The 25,149-nt window shown below is 38.4% G+C and overlaps 1 protein-coding gene across 10 annotated transcripts in view; it reads right to left on the reverse strand.

Annotated features, from left to right (window-relative positions):
* ANKRD26 (ankyrin repeat domain containing 26) overlaps positions 1 to 25,149 on the reverse strand; it is a 1,272,391-nt gene that overhangs the window by 1,059,899 nt on the left and 187,343 nt on the right. For 3 of the 10 annotated variants that reach the window (XM_077153134.1, XM_077153130.1, XM_077153084.1), the window contains 2 exons: positions 20,265 to 20,313; positions 18,283 to 19,061 (listed from right to left, as the gene is read on the reverse strand). The exons of 1 other annotated variant lie outside the window; for it this stretch is intronic. In XM_077153134.1, the coding sequence (XP_077009249.1) occupies positions 18,925 to 19,061; positions 20,265 to 20,313 (186 nt within the window). In that variant the 3' untranslated portion in view covers positions 18,283 to 18,924. Of the gene's footprint in view, positions 1 to 18,278; positions 19,062 to 20,264; positions 20,314 to 25,149 lie in introns of those variants that run through there. 6 more of the 10 variants (XM_077153120.1, XM_077153113.1, XM_077153152.1 and 3 more) reach the window with 5 other exon arrangements.

Consider the following 25,149-nt stretch of genomic DNA (forward strand, 5'->3'; position numbering starts at 1 on the left):
CCACATAGGGAGGTCCCGGTTGCAAAAGCTAAAGAACTGAGATGCAGAGAACTGGAGAGCGCCCAGCTAGTGCAAACAGCCTAATGCGCCCCTTTCCAAATGGAAACCCAGAGTCCTCAGGAGCACAGACAGGGAGAAGGGGACTAGGCATTAAGCCAAACCATGTTCCTTGAATGTGCTACCCTCACTGGTGCAGTCCCCTGACCCATGACTCGCCCCACATCCAACACCCCTGAACACACCCACCCCCCTTCCAGCCACTCCCTGCCCTGCCTCTCCCCTCCCCCATCTGCTGTGCATACCCACCCCACACTCCCACCCCAAGCACATGCACTTCTGTCCCAGCTCAACCCACATATCCTACACAAACACAGTCTCGCCCTGCCCCTCCCAAGACCCACCTCCCCTCCTGCATACGTGAATTTCTGCTGCATAGCCCCTACCCTGTACACACATACACACCTGCTCCAACCCCCTCCACACCTACACACTCACACCCACCCAACACCCCTACTCCCACCCATGTCCGATAATCTGAACACTACGCACTGACCCACATCCTACCTGAACCCCAGCCCCCATGCATCCACACAGCCTCCCCATCCTACCACTGCAGTGCCCATCAACAGTGAGTGGATTATCAAAATGTGGTATGTACATACGAAGGAATATTTGCAGCAGTAAGATGAAACAACGTCCTGAAGCACATGACAAGATGGATGAACGTTGAGGACATAACGCTGAGTGAAATAAGCCAGATACGAAAGGATAGATACTACATGACTCCACTTTTATGACCATGGTAAAGATAAAATTCTAGGCTTATAATACAGGATATAGGGGACTTAGAGATACATAGAAGCTAGAGGTGGGTGAATGGTTGGCTAATGAGGTTGAACTCCAGTGTAAGGGAATAAGTAGTGAAGGCATTTCACTAGTGGGTCTATAAGTAATATTACCCTATTGAAGGTGAATGTGATTGAAAGGGGTTGTATAGACCTATGTGTCCCACTGATTAACACTACAAATACAAAAAAGTTCCTTCATGAACTACAAAAAAAAAAATTCGAGGCTACCCTTTGTCCCCAAAGGCCATAGAATTCTGGAGCTGGCTTGCCACAATCTTTGGGGTTCCCTGGCTTGCCTCTGCCTCCTGTCACAAGACCGTGTCTCTCTCTTCTGTATTGGCTCCTCTGGTTCCCACTGGCTTCCAGCTTCTCCCCAGGGCTTTCCCTCTCTAAGGCCTCCAGTAATATAGGTTAAGACCTCCCCACCCCACTCAGTGGGCCATGCCTTCATGGACAATAACATCTTCAAAAGGTCCTATTCACAAAGGGCTACACGCCCATGGGAACAGAGATGGAGATTGCAAGAGCCTTTCATTGGGGGACATGAATCCATCGACCTGGTCATGAAAGTGGCCACACTTACCTTAGGACCAGTCATGCTTTCCTGGGGCAGCCCACTCCCCTCCTTAGCAGGCATGACTGCTAGAGCACACATCCCAGCTAATCCCATTGTACCTACACCATCCCCACTCTACCTGGCACTAACTGTTAGCTGTAAACTCTAACCCTAAGGAAGGAAGACTCAGGGATGATCATGTAGTGCCCTGTGGCAGATCATTTTTGAAAGTACAGTGAACAGCTAATGTTGTCCCCAACCAGCTCTAAAAAATGGAAAAATGTAAAAGATAAGAAGAGACCATTTGATGAGCACCTCCGCAGTACTCTCAGTAGCATCTTTCCCATAGAGAGGCAGTGCTTATTTCACTCACCATCTGCTATGGGATCAAAGAGCTACAACTAGGCAGGCAAGGCAGGCTTTCTCAGTCAGACTAGGCAAATGTTTACAAACTCTGAAACACACAGATTCCTGGTACCAGCTACATCAAGTTTGAAGCCCTAACTATTCATTCATTTCACCAACATCTGTTGAGAGGTCAGTGTTGATCACAGAGATGAGTAAGACACAGCCTATGGACCCAGTGAATTCGCAGCATGGTGGGCCACTGGTGCATGAGTAGAATTAATACATACTATTGATCATTCTTTCATTTAAAACACCGAAAATCTGATAGGTAATGTCAAACAGTTTGATGATAGCAAACACAGAGTAGGATTCAGGAAAGGTGAGTTTTGTTGGCAAGGAATAAGAAAGTTCTGGAACATCCAGGGTGCTAGAGAAGTACTGGAGACCGGGTATCTCCACAATGCGAGTAGGTGAGGAAAATATATGTAAGGGGGCAGCAAAGAAAACTCGACCTACCTAATACGACTTTTGCCCTAAATAGAGATTCAAGTAGATGCCCCCATCACATATCTTTTCACTTTGGTATTTTCCAAAGCTTTTAGAATATGCATTCAAAAATGACATTTTCAGAAGCATGGAGATTTCCTCTGAAGCCAGGATTCTCTTATTCTTAGGCTCAGTACTGTAAATGTTTTTCTGGTGTAGGATCCTGCCTCAGCACCCACTCTTTTCCCTTTTTCTCCTAATGGCCCCTTATTTTGGCCTGAATGTAGGTGCACGTGCTCAGGGTGGCTCTATCCCTGCCCCAAGGCTGGGCCACGACTCAGGCCTGAGTTTCTCAGCACAACCATCCCCTGGCCACAGAGCCCGGTTCATGGTTCTCACTCCGGGAAGTAAGGGGCCCAATGTGGGGCTTGAGTGTGGGGCGCATATGACACTAGGCCTGCTGCATCATCCTGCCACCATGCAGAGAGAGTCCAGAAGTTCCAGGGGGCACAAAGGAGAGCTTACATATGAAGTCAGCAGGGTGGCAGGCAGAGAAGAGAAATGGAGGGGAAAACTAAGACCTAATGACATTATTTGAGTCCAGAATCCAATTACACTGGAAGCCAGGCTACCTGTGGGCTTTTTCACTTAAATGAGGAAGTAATTCCTTATTTGCCATAAATCTTTCCTTTGGAGCAGCTGCTCTAACACTTTTAAACTAATACAAAAAAAAATTGTAACAGGCATGTTTAATCTGATGTCGTCTCATCATTTCTAGGCACTGGCCCAACTCACCAGAGGTTAGAGCCTCAGAGCTTTAAAACCCGCAAAGAAAAACTTCACAATTTCAAGTTCCTTTAAAGCTAACACCGCGGAAACTGTGATTGCTAATATGTTTAGCCGAATTTTCTTTTGTAGGCATTTTGAGACCCCAGATTCCTTCTACAGGATAATCAGGAAAACTGGCAGAAGAGTAATTAGATGCAATTTGCTCTGACTGTCTGGTCTTTGGCTTTCTAAAACTCCAAATCACATAATAAACACAAGACATATAGCAAGATCCTGAAGCATGCATAGATTTCTAAAGTATCTATTGCTTCTTTACTGGCAGGCATATGAAAAATGTAGAAAAGATGTAGTTCTTTTCCTTTCACAAAAATAAAATCTGTTAAGTTTGTATGAGCGAAGTCTTATAAAATGGCCTTTGAGTTAAAAGCTTAATCTGTCACTGAGCGTTTGTAAGCAAAACTCATTAGAGTCACTCACTCCACATTGAAGCTCTGGTACAAGCAAAGCAAATTACAAATCTTATTCCAGCAAAGGATTCTTGTTTAATGCAGTGACCCTACTTTTATAGACAACGAGTCCATAATTGAGACAAGGTTGTAATCTTTAGGGGAAAAAAAATGTAAAAAAATGAAAACACAGTAATGTGCCAAGGTTTTAAAAACAGGAAATTGGTGCCATCTTGTGGTTATACAAAAGCAAAAATAAAAATTTTATCTCACTTTTTTCATATTAAAGAATTGTTGCCAAAATCAGGTCCACCTTCAGTAATCATTTTCCTCAGTGTCCTGAAACCCCTAAATAAAACCTCTCTTCCTCCTTTAGAGCATCACCACAGTGTAGACACATTCCCTGACATTCAGACTTGTTGCTGTTTCAGGTAAGAAATTCCAACTTACTGAAAAAAATAGTCTCCGTGATTATACTTTGGTGTCAAAGGTAGGTCTTAATTCTGGATGCTAAGGTGATGAATTCAGGGGGTAAAAACTCAAAATGTGTTCTAGGCATTAGCATGATAATTGGCAAATGTCTTCAAGGTATGACCAGGAACACCAGAGACAGCAGGTGTTGGAACTTTCTAGGGTCCGTGAAAGTGCACACCTTCCCAGAAACTGCTGGAATGATCAAAGAAATGAACCAAGATGAGCATGAGCTCAAGAAGTCATCCAAAATGCCCCACATTTTGCAGAGTTCCTTCCCAAGCAAAGTGCAAATGGGACTATCCTGAAGGAAAATGCCAAGGGCTGATTCACACACATCCTTATTATCACAGCAAAATGGCAGCATGAAAAACACAAGCCAGCCCGACTCTGCGTTAGAGATGTAGTCTGCTAAATGATACATCCGCTGGCAGATCAGTTCTTCCAAGGATTTCCCCAAAAGCAAGAATGTTCAAGTGACATGCATTTTTAACAGACGTCATGACCTCTTAGCCTAAATTGATACAGTAATTTAAAGAATTCACATTTAAACTTAGTAACACACCTTAATATGAAATAGGATATATTTCTTTCTTTTTCATAGGAATAAAAAATAGATGTACAAATTGACACTACCTGCCTGGGGCTGATATGGATAGGACGTATGGGGAGAGAGATGGTAGAGGACTTGGAGAATGATTGTGAAGTTGGCCATGGCAAGGAGAGAAAGAGAACGATGACAAGTGAGAGAGTGGGTGGCGAAAGAAGGAGAGAGAGAAAAAGAGAGAACAAGAAGGGATTATATTAGCATAGAGTGAAATCATGTACATTAGATTCTATGTGGCTGGGCTGAATAAAAAAATAACAATCATAAAAGTCAATCCAGAGAATGGAAAAGCCACAAGATAGAAGAACTCGGAAATTCTAGTTCACCTTGAGAGACAGATCGCGGGCCAGGGCAAACTTTCGTGAATAAGAGAAATCAAACTTCTATATCATTTTTTATTTATTTTACTTTTGTGTGTGTGTGTGTTTGTATACATATTCCAAAGTACTATAATTTTGTTTCTGTTAAAGCAGGTGAACCCATTTTCTAAACTAACCCAAAATTGTATTGGATTTTCTTTTCAGCAAGATCTCCTTATATTTCTTACAGTTTGAAATATGTAGCTGCTGCACAATCGCTATGTTTACATTTACATCTCCTAAAGAATTGGCTTTATTAGCACTGTATAATAACCTTGTATCTTTGTCCCTTCAACCTTAAATTCCACTCATTTCATTTTTGAAAACATTTTTTATTGTGTAATATAATATATATGCAAAAAAGCCATATATTTCAAAGTATATTGTAACAAGTAGTTACAGAACAGATTTCAAAGTTTAAGTGGGTTACAGTTCCATAATTTAGGTTTTTCCTTCTAGTTGCTCCAAGACACTGGAAACTAAACAAAATATCAATATAATGATTCAGCAGTCACACTCATTTGTTAAATCCTATCTTCTCTGTTATAACGCCTCCTTCCCCTCTGATCTTTCTCCCACTCTTTAGGGGTATTTGGGTTATGCCCATTCTAACTTTTTCATGTTGGAAAGGGGTATCAATAATATGGGATGGGGGATGGAACTAGTTGATGTTCTTGGAGAGGCTGGCCCCTCTGCACTTCAGCATTTATCTGGCTTAGGAACTCATCTGGAGGTTGCAGGTTTCTGGAAAGTAATCATAGTTCATGAAGCTTTTGTAGAATCTCGGAGAAAGCCCTAAGTGTTCTTTAGGGTTGACAGGAATGGTTTTGGTTGGGGTACTTGTTTCATTTTAATGCTGACAGTTCTGTTTTCTTTTTGTTTGTGTTTTCTTGATAACTTTTTCCCATCCTTATATTTTCAACCTCCTTTTATGATATTCAACTGAATATCTTATGAACAGAACATAGCTGGATTTTGTTTCTTTTTTAAATCCAGCTTGAAAACATCTTTTTCTTAATGGGAAAATTTCAGTCCACTTACTATTTGTGCATTAATTGATATGTTTGATCTTTTTCATTTCATCTTCCTTTATTTTTTATTTATCACACCATATTGTTTTCCTTTTCTCCCTTCTATTATGTTTGCAAGTTTGATCAAGTTGCTATTCAGTCTCTTTTCTCTTCTGTAATTTATCAGTTTTATAGAATTTTCATTTTATTGATTACTAACACCCCGTTCTTAGCACTACTCCACCATTTTCTGCTATCACACAAAAACAAGATGCCAAACACCCTACGTGATGGTTAGGTTCGTGTGTCAACTTGGCCAGTGACCACACCCAGTTGTTTGGTCAAGCCAGCACTGGCCTGTTACTGCGAGGACATTTTTTGGACTTAAATCATGAGTCAGTTGATTGCCTCTATGGCTGATGACATCTATGACCAGCTAAGGGGGATGGCTTCCACAATGAGAGCCAATTAGTTGTACTTGATCCAATCAGCTGGAGACTTTTTAGGGGGAGGTGACAATTTCAGCAGTCAAAAGCCAGTCTCTCCTGGGAAGTCATTGAAGATCTTTATCATTGTTGCCAGCTTGCCACCTAACCTACGGAATTTGGACTTGTGTATTCCCACAGGTGCATGAGACACTTTTATAAAATCTCATATTTACAAATATCTCCTTTTAGTTCTGTTTCCCTAGAGAAGCCTGACTAATACACCCTAACTACTCACCTCCTTCAATAAAGATGGGAGGTTAAAAACGCCCAAATGTTGTGGGGTGGGTTCTCCAGAAGCAGAGATAGAGTTTGAGGTTCACCTGTTTTATATGGGATTCATGCCTGTGAAATGAAGGAGTCAGAAGCAGAATCAGGCAGAGCGATAATTCTATCCTATACTGGGTCACCCTGCTCAGGACTAGATGCAGCTGCCCAGGAAAGAAGTGACGTGGGCTATGTGGCCTCTTTCACTGAGGCGCACCCTGAAGGGGCTGAGAACCTGAGGCCCAGAGGCTGGCTGCTCTCCCTGCTACCTGTAAACCATTCCCTCATTGAAGGAAAATCTGGGCAGTGCACTTCGAGGAGGAATACAAATCACCCCTTGAGCTACTTGGATACGGTTCTCCACATACTTTGAGGACCAGCTCTTCCTGGCCACTCCTCCTGAGGGGAGCCCTAGAGGAGGGAGGTTAGTGAGACCAACTATAGCCCCCACCACTACAACTGATCTTGGGAACAGGAATGAAACTCGCCCTCTCCTCCCCCACTACCCATTTGGGATTTATCTCACCCCAGCTCTGCTGGCCTTGGTGGATTCCCTAGTGGCTTGAGCCCTGTCACCAAGCACATTTCAGATTGGGGGTGCTGACTCTACACTTTCTCAATAACGGTTGGGCGAGCAGTGCCCAAGTGGATTCAGTGGGTGTCACTTATTTTCCTGTCTGTCCCCAACCTGTAATGGCAGCCCCATTGCCTTTGATGATCCAGGCAAATAAAACTTGTCAAGATAGTGGCCCTTCCACCCACCGCCTTATCTTTGGATGAAAAGAGCACAGAGTTTCCAGGTGGTAGCTATAGCAATTTAATAAGACTTTTGCTGAATCTCTTAACAAAAGTGTGTTCCTTTGTGAACTAGGTCCCTTAACCATTCATATTCCAGAGATAGAGGGAAAGGAAGCATAAATTTCCCCATTGGGTCATTAAAAATATTAGTAATTAGGGCCACTTCTTAGTTTCTGGATCCTTTCCTAGTCTTCCTTTTAAAGACACAGGCCCACATAAAGATTTCTTAAATCAATGCACATACTCTATCCTGGAGGATGGCACCCTGTCCTCTCAGGGTATTACCCAGTCTGAGCTGGTGCTTCAGCTGTGTTTCCAACAGACCATTCGACACTGTCAACAACTGTTCCTTGGTGCAGTACATGATACAACCAATGTCTCTCACAATGAGAGGCCACTCCCCAAATGACTGGCCTCCCACATGATGCAATATTATATGTTCCCTTGGCAGGGGGTCAAACACTTTGTAAGCTCTCAGACAGCCGTACTGGCTGAGGCCCTGAAGGGAAGAAAGATAAACACATATCAGGAATGCGTACTACTCCTTTGAGAATGAACTGCTGGTCTTTCCAAGATGAAAAGGGTCCAAAGTAGCTTACTTGCCACCAGATAGGTAGCTGGTCTTCTCAAGGACGATGCCACACTGGAGCTGAGCAGGGGTCTCTACAGCAGCAGGTGCCAGACCACACCTCACAAGTGGGATGCTGTACCTCAGGCCCATGCATGATCTCCATCTTGGCCACCACAGCCAGTTTGTTCACATTCATGTGCCTCCCATGTTGGCCCTTGGCTGTCTAATGACTGATATCAACTACCCTATCACTTTGTCCCACGAGGACACTGTCATCCCTTTTTGTCTAAATTTTGTACAAAATAACAAACTGTCCATCCTTTACTTCTATACTTTAAGGAGTATTAAAGACCAGATTTTTAATTGTATGGCTTGATAAAATTGCCAAGAGCCCAAATTATTGTTTAAAACAGTCATGATTCACTCTCTGTCTCTTCTCTATCTCATGGATATGTGTATGAGTGTGTAGAGAAAGAAAAAAAATAGGCTTTTCTGCATTCAAACTTTCTCCTCTTTCTTTGGAAAGGGAAAATAAGTAACCTTTTATACTAATTTGACCAAAAGGAGGAATGCTTCCACCAGGACACCCAACAATGATTCCATTGAAGATGGGTTCCCCAATTCTGGGGAGAGTGAATACATTTCAGTTATGCATAGGACAGTTGAATTATGTTAGCTAAAAATATGACCATTACTATGTATGGATGCTAAGTTGTCAAGGGGTGGACTGTGATGGTTTAGTCCATGTGTCAACTTGGCCTGATTATAGTATCCAGTTGTTTAGTCAAGCAAGCACTGGCCTGACTGTTACAGTGAGGATATTCTGTGGACTTACATTTATGGCTGATGACATCGACAATCAGCTAAGGGGACTGCCTTCAACAATCCCCATCTCTACTTCAGCCAGCTAGCCAGCTTCTCCTGGGAAATTCATCAAAACTTTAATCCAAGTTCCTGGCTTGTACCCTGCCCATTCTCACAGACCCATGAGCCAAGTCCTATAACAGATCTCATAACATTTACATAATACATATGTATACATATCTCCTGTTAGTTCTGTTTTCTGTAGAACTCTAATACACCATTGAATGTTCTGCTCTCATCTCCTGCTGTCCCCAGCACTCCTCCTCATCACCCACATTGGCTTCCTTGTTCTTCCTCCACCTCAGCCTCAGGGGCTTTGCACCTAGCACTTCCACTCCCTGGTTTACTCATTTAAAAGCATCTGCTTATTCTGTCTTCCCATTGGGTATTTGCTCAATGTCCATTTGTCAGAGAACATCCATGCATCCTATTTGAAATACCTGTCCTCCATGCCACTGCCATTCTCCATTCTCTTTCTCTGCTTTATATTTTTCCATAGAGCTTACCACCATCTAGCCTGCAGGATGAATTTTAATCAAACACACACACAGGTTTTGTTTTCTCTCTCTCCTCTACCAGAATGCTCCGTGATGCAAGGATTTTTGTATGTTTTTGCTCATTGCTGTAACCCCAGGGGCTAGACAGTACCTGGCTTATAATGGGTTTTCAGGAAATATTTGTGGGAGAATAAGTGAACTAAGCAAGTTCCAACAATATTTACCACTATATGCCCTGTTTGAGGAAAATTTTAAAAGATAAGTCATATTAAATAAAATTAATGTAGAACAAATATCTCAATGTAGAGGAAAGTGAAGAGTCTAAGAAGCATAACAAGTCACTTCTCAGCCTTTTGGCTGAGATCCAGTGTAGAAGCACAGTGAGCCATGAAGCTAACAAAATTAAAATAAATTGAAGTATATGGGACTTCTTCCAACCAAAATGAAGAAACAGGGACAGGATTTACCCTCTTTCCCTGAAACAACAATAACAAAGACATGAAACATGCAACAACAGTTTTGAATACACTGGATCTTGTGACCAGCCCACAATCCAGTTAGAAGCAGCACCACTGTCAATGATCCAAATACCTGAAACATTTTGATCAGTTACCAGTTTTCTGAAAACCGTTTCTGCAATGGGTGATAGACAAATGCTACCCAGATACACAAACAGCACTGACTTGGGCAGTGCACTTCCAACTTCTTAGGATCAAAGAGAGGCAAAGTGTGCCAGAAATGAACTCTTAGTTAATAAAAGAAAGGCTGGGGTCAAAAATATTGTTAAATTAGGTGTCCAAAACAAAATTTTAGTACTTGATAGAATCACTACTAACAAAACTTCCTATAAAACAAGCAAAACCCATGCTATTTAGAGCTCATCTCTCTCTTGAGCACACCTGTGCTAATTTCTTTAGCATGTACTAATCTTTCAATAAACTTCACTGCTCATTGCTATTTGCTTTCTTGTCCTTAAATTCTTTCTTGTGGGGAAAGTCTTAGCTTGGAACAAAGCTCTATGCTGGTGTTGGCAGAGCTTGGATAACATCTTTTTTGGCGAGCCAGCCAGGAGAGTCATTTTCCAAGTAAGGCACCAGTTAACGGAATCTGCACTTTGTAAGTCATGCCCCTCAACACTGATTTTTGCTGCTCCATTTGGCTCTTTTTCCTCATCTACCTTTTCCTGGATGTCATTGTTCTTATTATTGTCACTCTCATTGGCCTCTGTTTTCCTCCATCTTGGTGGGCTACTTACCATGAATTCCTCACCTAGGTCCTTCCCCTAACTTCCCCACTTTGGGCGCATTCTCTCTTCTTTCTACCCCTCTCTCCTCCCTTTGCTTCTGACTGATAAATCCATCTTATATTCCTTTGTCTTCTCTGCTGTTCTTCATCCTTTATGCAGACTTAGTGTTGAGTTTGTGCTAAGATTTTTCATGGGGAAACTTCCTGTGATGTGGAGACTGTGGATTTCCCAGGGGACCATCTTTATTGCCCTATACAAGATATTCATTCCTGGCCTTGCCCTCCAATTCCACTCCCTTTCCTCAAAGGAAATTCTCCAGGATATTTTCACCTATCTTTTCCTTTGCATATGGTCTTTGTATGAATCTCACAAGAACCCCCATTCTCTCAAAGACATCAAGCTTCTTTTCCCAAAGGATAAGACAAGCCTTAAATTTAGCCAAGTGGGACCCACATAGAATGGGTGGAGATCTCCATCTAATCAAGTTAAATACCCACAATTGACTAAGTCACATCTCTGTGAAGATAGCCTCATCAAGTTTCCAACATACAGTACTGAATAGGAATTAGAAGAAATAGTTGCTCCCACAAGATTGATTAGGATTAAATATGGCTTTTCTAGGGAACATTAATCTTTTCAAACCAGTACACCATGTCCAAGGATTAGAAGATTTAATATAGTTAAGATGTCAATTGTATCCAAATTGATTTATAGATTAAATATAGTATCAATTAAAATCCCAACTTACTTTTCAGAAATAGAAAAACCAGTAACCAAATTTATTTGGAGGGGAAGAGTGCCCCAAATAGCAAAAAATATCTTGACAAATAAAAATGAAGTGGGAGGTCTCACACTACCTGACTTTTTTCTTCTTCTTTTTTTTATTGAGAAATTTTCACACACATACATTCTATACATGGTGTATAATCAATGACTTGCAATATCATTATGCAGTTGTGTATTCATCACCATGGTCATTTTTTAGAACATTGGCATTACTCCAGAAAAAGAAATAAAAAGAAAAAAGAAAAAACTCATACATACCATACACCTCACCCTTCCTTCTTGTTGACCATGAATGTTCCCATCTACTGAATTTATTTTACATGTTGTCCCCCTATTATTTATTCATTTAATCCATATTTTTTTACTCATCTGTCCATACACTGGATATAAGGAGCATCAGACACAAGGTTCTCACACTCGCATAGTCACATTGTAAACATTATATCTTTATAAAATTGTCTTCAAGAAGCTAGGCTACTGGAATACAGCTAAATAGCTTCAGGTACTTCCCTCCAGCCACTCCAACACACCATAAACTAAAACAGATATCTATGTAACATATAAGAATAACCTGCAGGATAACTTATTGACTCTGAAATCTCTCAACCACTGAAATTTTACTTTGTCTCATTTCTCTCTTCTCCCTTTTACTACCTGACTTTAAAGCATAGTACAAAGCTACAGTGGTTAAAACAGCATGGGACTGGCATAAAGAGAGCTATACTGACCAAGAGAATTGAATAGAATGTTCATATATAGACCCTCTCATCTATGGACAATTGATCTTTGACAAAGCAATCAAGCCAACCCACCTGGGACAGAGCAGCCTCTTCAATAAATGCTGCTTGGAGAACTGGGTATCCATAAGCAAAAGAATGAAAGAGAATCCGTATCTCACACCCAATACAAAATTAACTCAAAATGGATCAAAGATCAAAACATTAGAGCTAAGATCATAAAATTTTTAGAAGAAAATGTAGGGAAATATCTTATAAAATATATAATAGGAGGGGTTTCCTAGACCTTACACCCAAAGCACGAGCACTGAAAAAAGGAATAGATAAATGTGATCTTCTCAACATCAAACACTTTCGTGCATCAAAGAACTTTGCCAAGAAAGTAAAAAGGCTCCCTACACAATGGGAAACAATATATGGAAACCACATATCAAATAAGGATCTAGTATCCAGAATATATAAAGAGATCCTTCAACTCAGCAACAAAAAGACAAATGACCCAATTTAAAAATGGGCAAAAGACATATACAGACACTTCTCAGAAGATGAAATATAAATGACTAAAAGCACATGTTCAACTTCACTGGCTATTAGGGAAATCCAAATCAAAACCACAATGAGATATCACCTGACATCTACTAGAATGCCAATAAAAACAACAACAACAACAACAAAACAGAATATGACAAGTACTGGAAAGGAGGTGGAGAAAGAGGCACACTTATCCACTGTTGATGGGAATGTAAAATGGTACAACTGCTCAGGAATGCAATTTGGCAGGTCCTCAGGAAACGAAGTATAGAATTGCCATATGATCCAGCAATCCCATTACTAGAGATATATTTAGAGGATGTGAGGACAAGGACACAGATGTTTGCACAGTAATGTTTATAGCAGTAGTATTTATGATTGCCAAGAGATGGAAACAGTCCAAATGTCCATCAATGGATGAGTGGCTAAACAGGCTGTGGTATATATATACAATGGAATATAAGGCAGCTGTAAGATAAAATAAAGTCATGAAACATATAACAACATAGATGAACCTTGTGGACATTATGCTGAGTAAAATTAGCCAGAAACAAAAGGATAAATACCATATGGCTTCACTAATATGAACTAACATTAATGAGAAAAATTGGAGAATTGAAGTTAAAAACACAGGTTATCAGGAGATAGAAATAGGGTAGAGATTGGGCAAGTGATGCTGAAGGAAAACAGATTGTGCAACAGGACTCATTGTAAAAATTCAGAAAAGGATAGCATAATACTACCTGATTGTAGTGCAATAATATAAGTGCTGAATGAAGCTGAATGTGAGTATGATAGAGGGAAAAGGGCTGGGGGCACATTTGAAACCAGAAGGGAAGATAGAGGATAAAGACAGACAGTATAACCTAGGAATGCTAGAGTTAACAACCGTGGTGACTAAATGTACAAATAAAACATTTTTTGCATGGGGGGGGGGGAACAAATGAATGTCAATATTGCAGGGTGTTGAAAATGGATGATAGTATATGGAAAAAAGTATGATCATCTCAAGCTAGGTCTAGAGTCAACAGTAACATTGTAATATGCTTCCACTGAATGTAACAAAAACATTATCCAAAACTAAATGTTAACAGGCAGGGGCATGGGGAAGGGGTATGGATTCTTTGTGGAAGAAAAGGAAATGTCTTCAGATAGATTATGGTGGTGAAGGCACATCTATACTCTTAAGTGGATTGTATGATGTGCGAATGATAATGATCATCTTTTAGAACATTTACATCACTCTAGAAAAAGAAATAAAAAGAAAAAACTCATACATGCCATACACTTCACCTTCCCTCTCATTGACCACCAGTGTTCCCATCTACCCAGTTTATTTTAACCTTTGTCCTCTCTATTATTTATTTTTTATCTGTAAGTTTTACTCATCTGTCCATACCCTAGAAAAAAGAAGCATTAAACACAAGGTTTTCACAATCACTCAGTCACATTGTAAATATTAGATCTTTGTACAATTGCCTTTAAGAATAGGCTACTGGAACACAGCCCAACAGTTTCAGATACTTCCCTCTTGCTATTCCAACACACCATAAACTCAAAAGGTATATCTATATAATGTGTAAGAATAACCTACAGGATAACCTGTAGACTCTGATTGAAATCTCTCAGCCACTGAAACTTTATTTTTGTCTCATTTCTCTCTTCCCACTTTTGGTCAAGAAAGCTTTCTCAATTCCTTGATGCTGGGTCCTGGCCTATGCTGGGATTTCTGTCCCATGTTGTTAGGGAGCTTACACCCCTGGGAGTCGTGTCCCCATAGGGGAAGGGTGGGAATTCACCTGCTGAGTTGGCTTAGAGAGAGTCCCTCTCTCTCTTTTTATCCTTTAAATTACCCTTACTGGTAGTCTTCAATTCTGTGCCCTCCAGACCTCCCTCTCCCGTTTTGTTTTTTTAACTGACAGGACTCCCTTTCCTTTCCTTGTAGGGTAGGTCTCTTGTTGACTAGTTCTCTCAGTTTTGTCTTTGAAAATTTTAATCTCTCCCTCAATATTGAAAGAAACTTGTCTGGATATAAAATTCTTGTCTAAAAGTGTTTTTCATTTAGAATCTTAAATATATCATATCACTGCCTTCTTGCTTCTATGGTGCCTGTTGAGTAGTCCAAACTCGATCTTATGTGTTTTGCCTTGTATGTACAAGATCACTTTTCTCCTGCTTTCAGAATGTTCTGTTTCTCTTCAACATTTGAAAGTTCTATTAGTATATTTTTGGATTTATTCTGTTTGGAGTTCATTGGGCTCTTTTATTTGCATATTTATATCTTTTATAAGGGTTGGGAAGTTTTCCCTGATTAGATCTTCAATTAATTTTCCCAGCCCTTTAATTTTTCTCCTTCTGGGACACCGATGTTTCTTATACTTGTGCACCTCTTGTTGTCCATCATTTCCCTAAAATCCAGTTCCATTTATTCCACCTTTCTTGCCATTTTCTTCTTTTGTTTATTCTAATTCAATCGTTGTCTTCTAGCTTATTCTTCTATCTGTGCCTTCAAATCTACCATGTGTCCCTAGTATATTTCTAATTTGATCTACTTTTTCTTTCATCTCTGTGAGATCTACACTTTAATTTAATTTTTTGAATTCTTCTTTATGCTCTTCTAGTATCTTCCTGATATCCTTCACTCTTTATAAATATCCTCGAGTATTCCCTATTCTGTGTCCCCTCTGGAGTTTTTGCTTTGGCTGAGCCGTTTCTGCTTGGATCTCCACATGCTTTGTGATTTTCTTTTATGTTTGGGGCATTTGATTATCTTAGCAAGGTTATTTTGCAAGTTGGTCTAGTTTTGCTTTTACTTGGTTTTGTACTGAAGGTTCCCTTTTGCACTTAGTTTGTCAATATTCCCCCATCAAGCCAAGGCCCAGATATCATGTATGAGGTACAGTTCTACTTGAGGGTCTATTAAAAGCTAGGCCAGCTCCCCCTCCCCTACATGGGACATGACTCCAGGGGTGGAGTTCTCCCTGGCAATGTGGGACAGAACTCCTGGGATGAGCCAGGGCCCAGCATCATGGAATTGAGAAAGCCTTTTGACCAAAAAGGGGAAGAGAGAAATGAGACAAAATAAAGTCTCAGTGGCTGAGATTTCAAACAGAGTTGAGAGGTTGTCCTAGAGACTACTCTTATGCATTAAATAGATATCCCTTTTTAGTTTATGGTGTATTGGAGTGACTGGAGGAAGTACCTGCAACTGTTGAGCTATGTTCCAGTAGCCTTGATTTTCTTTCTTTTTTTTTCCCTCATGGGCAGGCACTGGGAACAGAACCCAGGTCAGGCAAGAACTCTGCCTGCTTAACCACTGTGGCCTGCCTAGCCTTGATTTTCTTGAAGACTTTTCTATAACTATATAGCTTTTACAATGTGACCGTGTGGTTGTGAAAACTTTGTCTCTGATGCTCCTTTTATCCAGGGTATGGACAGATGAGTAAAAACATATGGATAAAAAATAAATAATACAGGGGACAAAGGGTAAAATAATTTAGTAGATTGAAATAGTAGTAGTCAATGAGAAGGAGGGGTAAGGGGTATGGGATGCATGAGTTTTTTTCCTTTTTATTTCTTTTTCTGGAGTGATGCAAATGCTCTAAAAATGATCATGGTGGTAAATACGCAACTATGTGATGATATTGTGAGCCACTGATTGTATACCATATTTGTGCTATATGTGTGTGAAAAAGACTTCTCAATAAAAATATTTTTAAAGTAAAAGAAAATAAATAGAATAAAAAATAAGAAATAAAAAGCTTAAAGTCAATTAAAAATATACATAAAATATGTACATAAAAATAAAACATGTGTGTGTGTGTGTATATATATATATATATATTTTTTTTTTTTTTTTTTTAAGGGAAAAAAAGAAAAAACCTAAGTAGTTTGCTTGTCTGCACTTATCACTTTTCACCAGCAGGTAGCATTCCTGAGGCACCTCCTCCCCTCAGGCCCACCCCTCTCCAACTGCTAAGTCTGACTAGAGAGTCTGTGTGTATGGCAAGGAGGATTGGGGGGCCTTTCCCAGCCTGTGGCAATGCTATGGTTGGTCCCAGTGCACAGGAGGGAGGTACCCGACAAGGCCCAGGGCAAGCAGCTGCCTCACAGCACCCGAACAGCTGTTCTTGGCACCTGGTCTGGTGACTGCTCCCAGGGCCCGGGGCCCGGCTCTTCAATCTGATGGCCATGCTGCCTCAGGGCTCCCTATGGGTGCTGCGAGCTGTAGTGATGTTCGGGGAAGATTCCCCAGCCAATAGCTGGTGTAGGCTTGAGCAGAGGGATGACCAGTTCCCTCTGAACCACACCTCACTGCATGCCTCCAGTGGGGATCATGGCTAGGTCTGACCCACCCGCTCTCCCTGTCCCAATCCCCCTGCCTCTCTCACCCCCAGAACACCCTAGAAACCCTCTTTGAGTACTCGCCTCATGGGATAACAGTCCTGGTCATTCTCTCCCCCACCTATCTTGTTCCACGGAGCAGGGGTGATTTCAATCTGCCCCATTACAGCATCTTCCCAGAAGTGTAGAAAACTCTTATGCAAGCTTCAAATTAGATAGTGCTAATTGCCAGGGTTGCTAAACTTCAACCAACCTCACTCCTGTTGACTTAAGAACAGCTAGGGTTCGAACTGAGACTCTATGAAGGTTTCATACACTAAGTTTGCTTTTCTGAAATCTATAATTCCTGGAGGGTCCCTAGGTCAGATATATCCTGAAACTCAGAGGGACCAGCCTCTCCAATATTGTTGATTGATTCACATCCCCCTATCCTATAGTGTTGAAACCCTTTCTCAACATGGAAAAGTCAGGATTGGGGCAATTTGTAAAGAACCCTATAGATTGGGAGAGGGATCAGAGGATGGGAAGGTATAGCAGAGGAAACAGAATTTAACAAGCAAGTATGATTGCTGAATCATTATATTAATATGCCTTCTAGTCTCCAATGTTTTGGAGCAGCTAGAAGGAAACTCTGAGATAGTAGAATGGTAGCACATGACAAACTCTTAAATCTCTTCTGTAACTACTTGTTGAAGTACAACTTGAAAATTATTGTTTCTTCTTTCTTTGCTTTGAATATATGTTATATTGTACAATAAAACTGTTTTAAAAAATTTTATGGACAGTTCAGGGAACAGATTGGACATAGCAGAGGAGACAATTCGTGAGCTGAAGGTTGAAAAAAAATAGAACATAGCAAATCAAATTGTGGGTCAAGTGACAGGATGCAATGAGAAGATTGCAGGATTCTTTCTGTGATTCTACAGCCAGAAACATTTAATCTGAATCTAATCATAAGGAAGCATCAGAAAAACCCACACTGCGGAACATTCCATATTACTGACATTCAATTTTCAAAAGAATCAAGGTCTTGAAATTCAAGGAGAGATCAAGAAATTATTCCAGACTGACAGAGACTATAGGGATACAACAATGAAATTCAATCCGCAATTCAGAAATGGATCCTTTTGCAACAAATGGCACTGAGACAAGTGGCAAATATTAAAAGGTCTGGGGATTAAATGATAGAATGTATCAATGTTAATTTTATGATTGTGATGGTTATACTGTAGTTGTGCAGAATGTCCTTGTTTGTGGGAAATACATACTAGAATAATCAACAGTAATGGGCATCAATCACATGGACAATTTATTCTTTCAAATGGTTCAGGGGAGAAACAGTCCTTTGTATTAAAACTTGCAATTTTTTCTCTATGTTTTTAAAAATGAATAAAAAATAGAAAAGGTGAAAAGCTTTAGGCAAACCTTATTTCTTCATGAAGAAATATCTATAAATCAATGTATACAGTTATTAAAATTCTATATAAGTTTGATGGCACTATAACAATTGTAATAGTCTAACCATTGACAACTGACATAGCAGCAATATATTAAATGATGGATACCTGGTTTTTTATAGTTATATAGTGATAACAACTTACAAATAAGCCATCAATTAACTCTACTTAAATATTAATGACAACTTTAAATGGCTAGAATTTTGAGCAGTTTGGCTATGTAAAAACTCAATAATGATGGTTTTTGTTTGCAAAATTCATTTAAAAGTTATAGATTCCAAGAAACATGGCTTAAAGTAATACATAAATTTTTACCAAACAGATATGATACAAAAATATTTTAATATTTTCACATATCATACAAGAGGAAACCATTAAAACATTGTATAAACAGCCTAGTAAATAAATTATTATTTATCTTTCAGATCATATAATTTTTCTTTAAAATCTGTACATATTCTTGTGATGCTTTTAAAACTAGGTCTTGATTTAGATTTGACTCATCAGTAGATCCTAGAGGAGAAGCTCTACAGGATCCAGGCTTAAACTCAGCAGCAGCTGGAAAGAAAAAGAAAAAATTACATCCTTAATCTTAAAAACTTCATGGTTAAAACTAAGTAACAGTCAAGAAAGTTGAGATTTTTATTAGCGTTAGGAAGAATGAAAAATATTTGTACAGCTTCAGTACAAATTACAAGGCTACTATTCAGTATAATTTGCCCATATTTACACAATGGACTGTGTGTAACTAATTAGCCCTGTGACTAAATATCAGAGCTTCTGCTTTCCTTATTCTTCATTCATGGTTTATTCAACAACCGTGTGCTAAGGCTCTATGACAAGCAAACTGGAATTATAAGATGAAATGACCAAGTCCACCCCTCTACAGTAAGTACTATAATCTGAAAAACCAAATGAACAGGCCACTTCCACACAAAGTCATACATATGATAACAGGTACAAAAACAGAATACTATTGCAACACATGGGAGGAACATCTATCCCAATTTTATGTCAATATCATAGGCCTTCTGGTGCAAGTGATATGTAAGTTGCTAATTTAAGGATAAATATAAATGACGTCAAATAGAGAGAAGCACCTGCAAAGAGCCACAGGTGAGGAAGAACCTTTCTGGAATGATACAAGTAGTCTATATTATGCCAGAGCAAAGGGGGAGAGTAGGGGCAAATGAGCAAGCGATAAGGCTGAATAACTTAGCAAGAACCATATTGGTATGAGCATTTTTAATCCAGGCTAAGGAATTTGAAATTATCCTGAGGGCAAAAGGAAAGCAATGACACAGTGAATAACTGGAGATTCAAAATGCCACTAGTCAAGTAACCACTTTTCAAACAGTAATTGTTCAACTAGGTATCACAAGATGAATCTGTTTTTCAGTCTTCTACTACTACAGTAAAGATGAGAAGTGGCTAAAGCTTTCCTTATGTTTTCTGAGAAGAGTTTCAGCTCTCTAGGCATGGCAGAAGTAAAGGAAGGTTATAGCCAGAAACAATAAAGGTTAGGGATACAGAGATTGTTTGAGATGTTTAAAAGATCCAGAAACATGATGAAATGAAGAACAATTATATTCTTCATTATGAATGTTATGCTTTAATGTCTCTCATTAAATATATATATATAAGAAAAAATACTTAACATTATGTTTAATATCCAAACAATAGAAAGAGATGCCATTTACTATTTACAGTTAATTTCAAAAATCAATATCTAAATTTAATTCATAATTTTTATCAACATACCTTCTTCCTCTAGTTCTCTAGTTATATTTTTTTCCAATTCCTGCCGCATCTGCAATAAGTCAAATATAATTTATGATGTTAAGTTAAACAAGAGAGACAATATAATAAGAATGACACACATCTTATGAAATGTAGTCTTTGATATTTTTAGAGAATAAACCTAACTTGGAGAAAAATAATCACATAAAATTTTTAAATTTTCTACCTATTTTAAGTTTAGATAACCAAAGGGGGAAATATATATGATGTTGTTAAATTACTCTAATAAAAAGCACAATTAATAATTGGTATACGGAATAGACATAATTTCAGAAAGGTGGTATGCGATCTTAATGGTACAAAGAATATTGATCAATTCACGTCATGTTTAACACTGAATGCATTACTTTGCAGTTCATAGCAAAACTCTGTTCGAAACCATTTTTTGACTTTAATGGATTTTTCCTTAAAATAAAATATACTTTGGAGAAGGGGGAAATGGGGCATTGATGCTCAATATGTACAGAATTTCTGTTTGGATCATGAAAAATTCCTGGTAATGGATGATAGCGACGGTAACACAAAACTGTAAATGTAATTAACACCAACAATGTATAAAAAATGGTTGAAACAGGAAATTTTGTGTTATACATATATATATATATCCACAATAAAAAATAAATAAAACAAATTTTCCATTCTATACTTTTAGAAAAGCAAAATCTAAAAGTATGATCTATGCTATTACTTTTTCAACACAGAATCATAAAGTAAGTGGTACTATGTCTTAATATCATGTGAAAATCCTACTGGCAAAAAATTAAGTTAATATATCATACTACCTGTATCATGATTCAAACATCCTTTATTCGTATGAACACAAAGAGTTCAGAAAATTTGCTTGAAGGAAGGATAAATTTAGATTTTAGGGCTAGTTTTCAAATGTAGTTTCTTTGATTTATGACTTTCTAGAATTGGAAATGAGGACAGCAATGTATAACTTTAATTGTAACTTTGTTTTCCTTTATAGAAATTAGGAAACAATTAACTTATGGTTACATTTATCTACTTAATTATGAAATGTGTGGGAATATTTTAAACCATATTGCCTGTGTTTCCATCTAACACTGTCTAAAAGGGTACACTGATGGCTCGGTTTGCCAGGCTGCTATGACAAATACCAGAGTCCACACACTTGGCAGACAAAAGACATTATGAATGAAATATATTCTTTCATCACAACATTCCCAAAAGCCTTAAGCCATATTTCAGTGACAACTCTAAGTATAAAGTCTCATAAAAATCTGCTATGCATGTGGTCCTTCCTGGGACAAAGTTCCTCTCTGTGGACCTATTAAACTTAGAAAACCGATATCTGCTTCCCATACAAAGATGGGTTAGGCATAAGATAGACATTCTCAGTTCAGAAAGGAGAGGAAAATAGGGGTCACAGGTTCCAAGCAAGTCTGAAACCCAGCAGGGCAAATTCTAATAGATTTTAAGGGCTGAGAGTCATCTCTGGATAGACAGTTGTCCTCTGTGACTGCTGAAGCAGCAGCCCCACCCTTTACAAGTGCCAGGGCAGTAACTAGGGTCTTCCTGAGTGGTAGCCAGGTTCCCCCGAATGCAAGGGCATAAGACCCACCCTCTCCAAGCACTGGGGAGACAGCCACACTCTGCAGGAACATTGGAGTGGAGCCCCCCTCCCCCACCTTCAACCACTGTGGATGGGCCTTCTCTCTTGGCTCAAGGTCTCTTTGGTCCAGCCCTATGCTTCCATGGTTATGCCTTCATCTGATATCAGAACAATTTTTCCATGACCATCAAAAGTATTTATTGACAGGCTACAGTTATACTGATATTTTTAAATTAAAATTTATCATTATTTTAATGAGATTCAAATGTTAAAAAATAAATATGATGCACTCAAATGAATAAAATCAAACAAATCCTTCCATTTAAACCACTGCAATTAAAAATCTAATAGTAAAAAGATTAATGTCTCAAGTAAATTACATTTATCAGTTTGTAATATTAAATACATGTATTTCGCTACAGAGAAAATAACTGAAGAATAGTCTGTTGATCAAGGAGCTGAAAAATTAAGTGACAAAGGCATATACATATTTAAAGAACTCATAGTAAAATGAGGTTGGTTTCTGGAAAGTAGTCCTAGTGCATAGGACCTTCGTAGAATCTCATATAAAGACCTAGGTGTTCTTCAGGGTTGGCAGGAATGGTTTTGGTTGGGGTTTGGCAAACTATGCCTATCCCATATTATTCTTTCCTGACTGCAATTAGAACTTCATTACAAAGTTAAATAAAAGTAATGAAATCAGACATGTGTCTTATTCCTAATATTAGAGGAAGGAATCCAGCAATTCACTACTGAGTATGATATTAGAGGTTTTCTATAGACATCCTTTATAAATTGAAGAAGTTCTCTTCTATTACTAGTTTGGTGAGAGGCTTTTCAAGAGTTGGATGCTGGAATTTTCCAAGTATATTTTCTATGTCTATCCATATAATCATTTGAAAATTTTTAGTGTGCTGCTAGGTGAATTACATAGATTGATTTTCAATACTAAACTGAATTTTTTCCTGGATAAGCCAAAAATGAAACAAAACAACAACAAAAACTCAATTATTAACTTATGAGTACTTAGCATAACTATTATGATAGTTTGATTAGAGTTAAAATTCAGAATAGACAGGCATTGTCATGGTAGTCTTAAAAGGGTCTATTTTTATTTGAGAAGAAATGTGATTCGATATTCTGTTGAGATACAATGTTCTGTCATGTAAAAAGTTAAAGTCTTATGAATATTAATTGTTTTAACTTTGATGTGTTTGTAAAACCTTTAGAAAAAAATCACTTGACAGAGAACTTACTTAAATAAATCATTAGAAATTATTTAAAAGTATCCAAAATGCACCAAAAATACAAGAGCAATCAATGTAAAATTAGTCTTCGAAAATGTAAGCAAATTTAAACATGTCCTAAGCAACTCCTGCATGCCAGGCCCTGAATGCAGCACTTGATATGAACAAACATACTAGACAAGTCTTGAACATAAATTTTTAAACCAAATTTTTCTTTCACAAAATTATCAGGAATATATTTTTAGTTTTCAACTCTTAAGAATTCTTTCAGTTAAAATCTAGCTCGTGATCTATCTGTCAGGCTAGTTTTAATTTTTTCTTTTCTTAGTTTTTTGCCCAGGCACCAGGAATCGAACCCAAGTCTCTGGCCTGGAAGGTGAGAACTCTGCCTGTTGAGCCACTGTGGCTGGCCCAAGTTTTAGCATAGAATTGAGTAAGGATAAAGCTGTAAAACTACTTCTCATGTATAGGATAAAGTATCCCAGAATTAAATTAGAATGTGAAATCTGAAACTAAAAATTAGCAAAATATATATGTGGTTGCCCATTAGCACTAAATGTCAAGCGGCAAGAGTAACCTTCATGTCAAAGTAAGAGATACAGTAAATATATACAGTAAATATTATGAAAGTGGAGGAAACTTTCTTCTACAAGCAGTACACCTGAAATCACAAGACTAGAGACTAATTGATCATAATCAAAGCCAGGAGAAAACAAAAAAGCTGGGTATGATAGGAATCACAGTATGAATAATCCAAGATGTTGAAACCTTGCAAAGTAAAGATTCATAAACAATTTTAATATTAATGCTATCTTTAACATTTTAATTTCTAGAGTCATAGCTAAAAACCTTTTTAAAAGTTTGTGGTTTTGTAATGCTCCACCCAAAATCCATCCCCTTCCATCATATCAGACAATATGCTACCACTTCTCATCATGTTGATTTAGGTTTTCCTAGTGGAAATAAATTCCTAGCAACTCTAGAAGGTACCTTCTTTCTGCAACTCTAAGAATGCTGTAGATAACAACTGTGTAGCAACTCCTTCACAGCATCACACAACAGTTATGGAGACACCAAGAACATGCCTTTTTGTTTTGACAGAGTAGTGCTTTTTAATCTCTCTCATTAAGTCTAGCATGAGCTGGCAAACCCGTGCCCCACAACGGAACCATGTATGCCTCAAACTACTATGTTAAGTTTAAAATAAATTCTTTCCAACTTAGCAGAAATACTAAAAAGTAAACACCCCTTTCCCTAAAAAATTAAAGGGGAAAAAATCCTCAAATACCTTCTTTTTTATTGTTTCTGCATTTACATACTCTTTCAAATAATACATTATCTGATTTTTTGGTGAGAATTAATAAGAACATTTTAAGTTCACATCATGCTTAACAATTTAAAAGAGTATCTGACACTCATTTTCTTATCTGTATCCAATAATCCAATGTCATGACTGAAGTATCTGTATCCAATAATCCAATGTCATGACTCTGAAACCTTCTCATTTTTTCAGAAAAATAAAATGAAATTAAGCTAACTAAATGGTGAAAAAATATAAGCTAGCTAGGACCTTACATTTATGTACTAAAATAGTCAATTTACTCATTTTTAGGAAATTTGGCAGCAAGGCTAAGAAACCTTCCTAGGTTAGAAAAAAATAACATAGGCTCCAGAAGAACTCTTTCATTTGCAATGGCATGAAGCCAAAAAAAATGGTCGAAGTTTCATTTAACACTGTCCTATGTTACTCGTTCCTAGAGTAGAAGATGAAAACACCACCAAAATGATGAGCCAGTGTATACTGAAATAGATGTTTTAATCGCCAAATGCTATTTTCTTTGCTATTAAGATACTCTTCTTATCAATGCCCTCTAATAGTCATGGCCATTCAAGCGATGGCAAGATGTAGAAACATAAGTGAACTTCATTTTTAAAATTCAAACATTTGCTTGATTTAAAAATATGGTGCAACTGCCTGGCAATAGACACATCTTATAAAAATTGAAATAAAAATGCTGTAAGT

Source organism: Tamandua tetradactyla, chromosome 1, assembly GCF_023851605.1.
Source record: "Tamandua tetradactyla isolate mTamTet1 chromosome 1, mTamTet1.pri, whole genome shotgun sequence".
Taxonomy (NCBI): domain Eukaryota; kingdom Metazoa; phylum Chordata; class Mammalia; order Pilosa; family Myrmecophagidae; genus Tamandua; species Tamandua tetradactyla.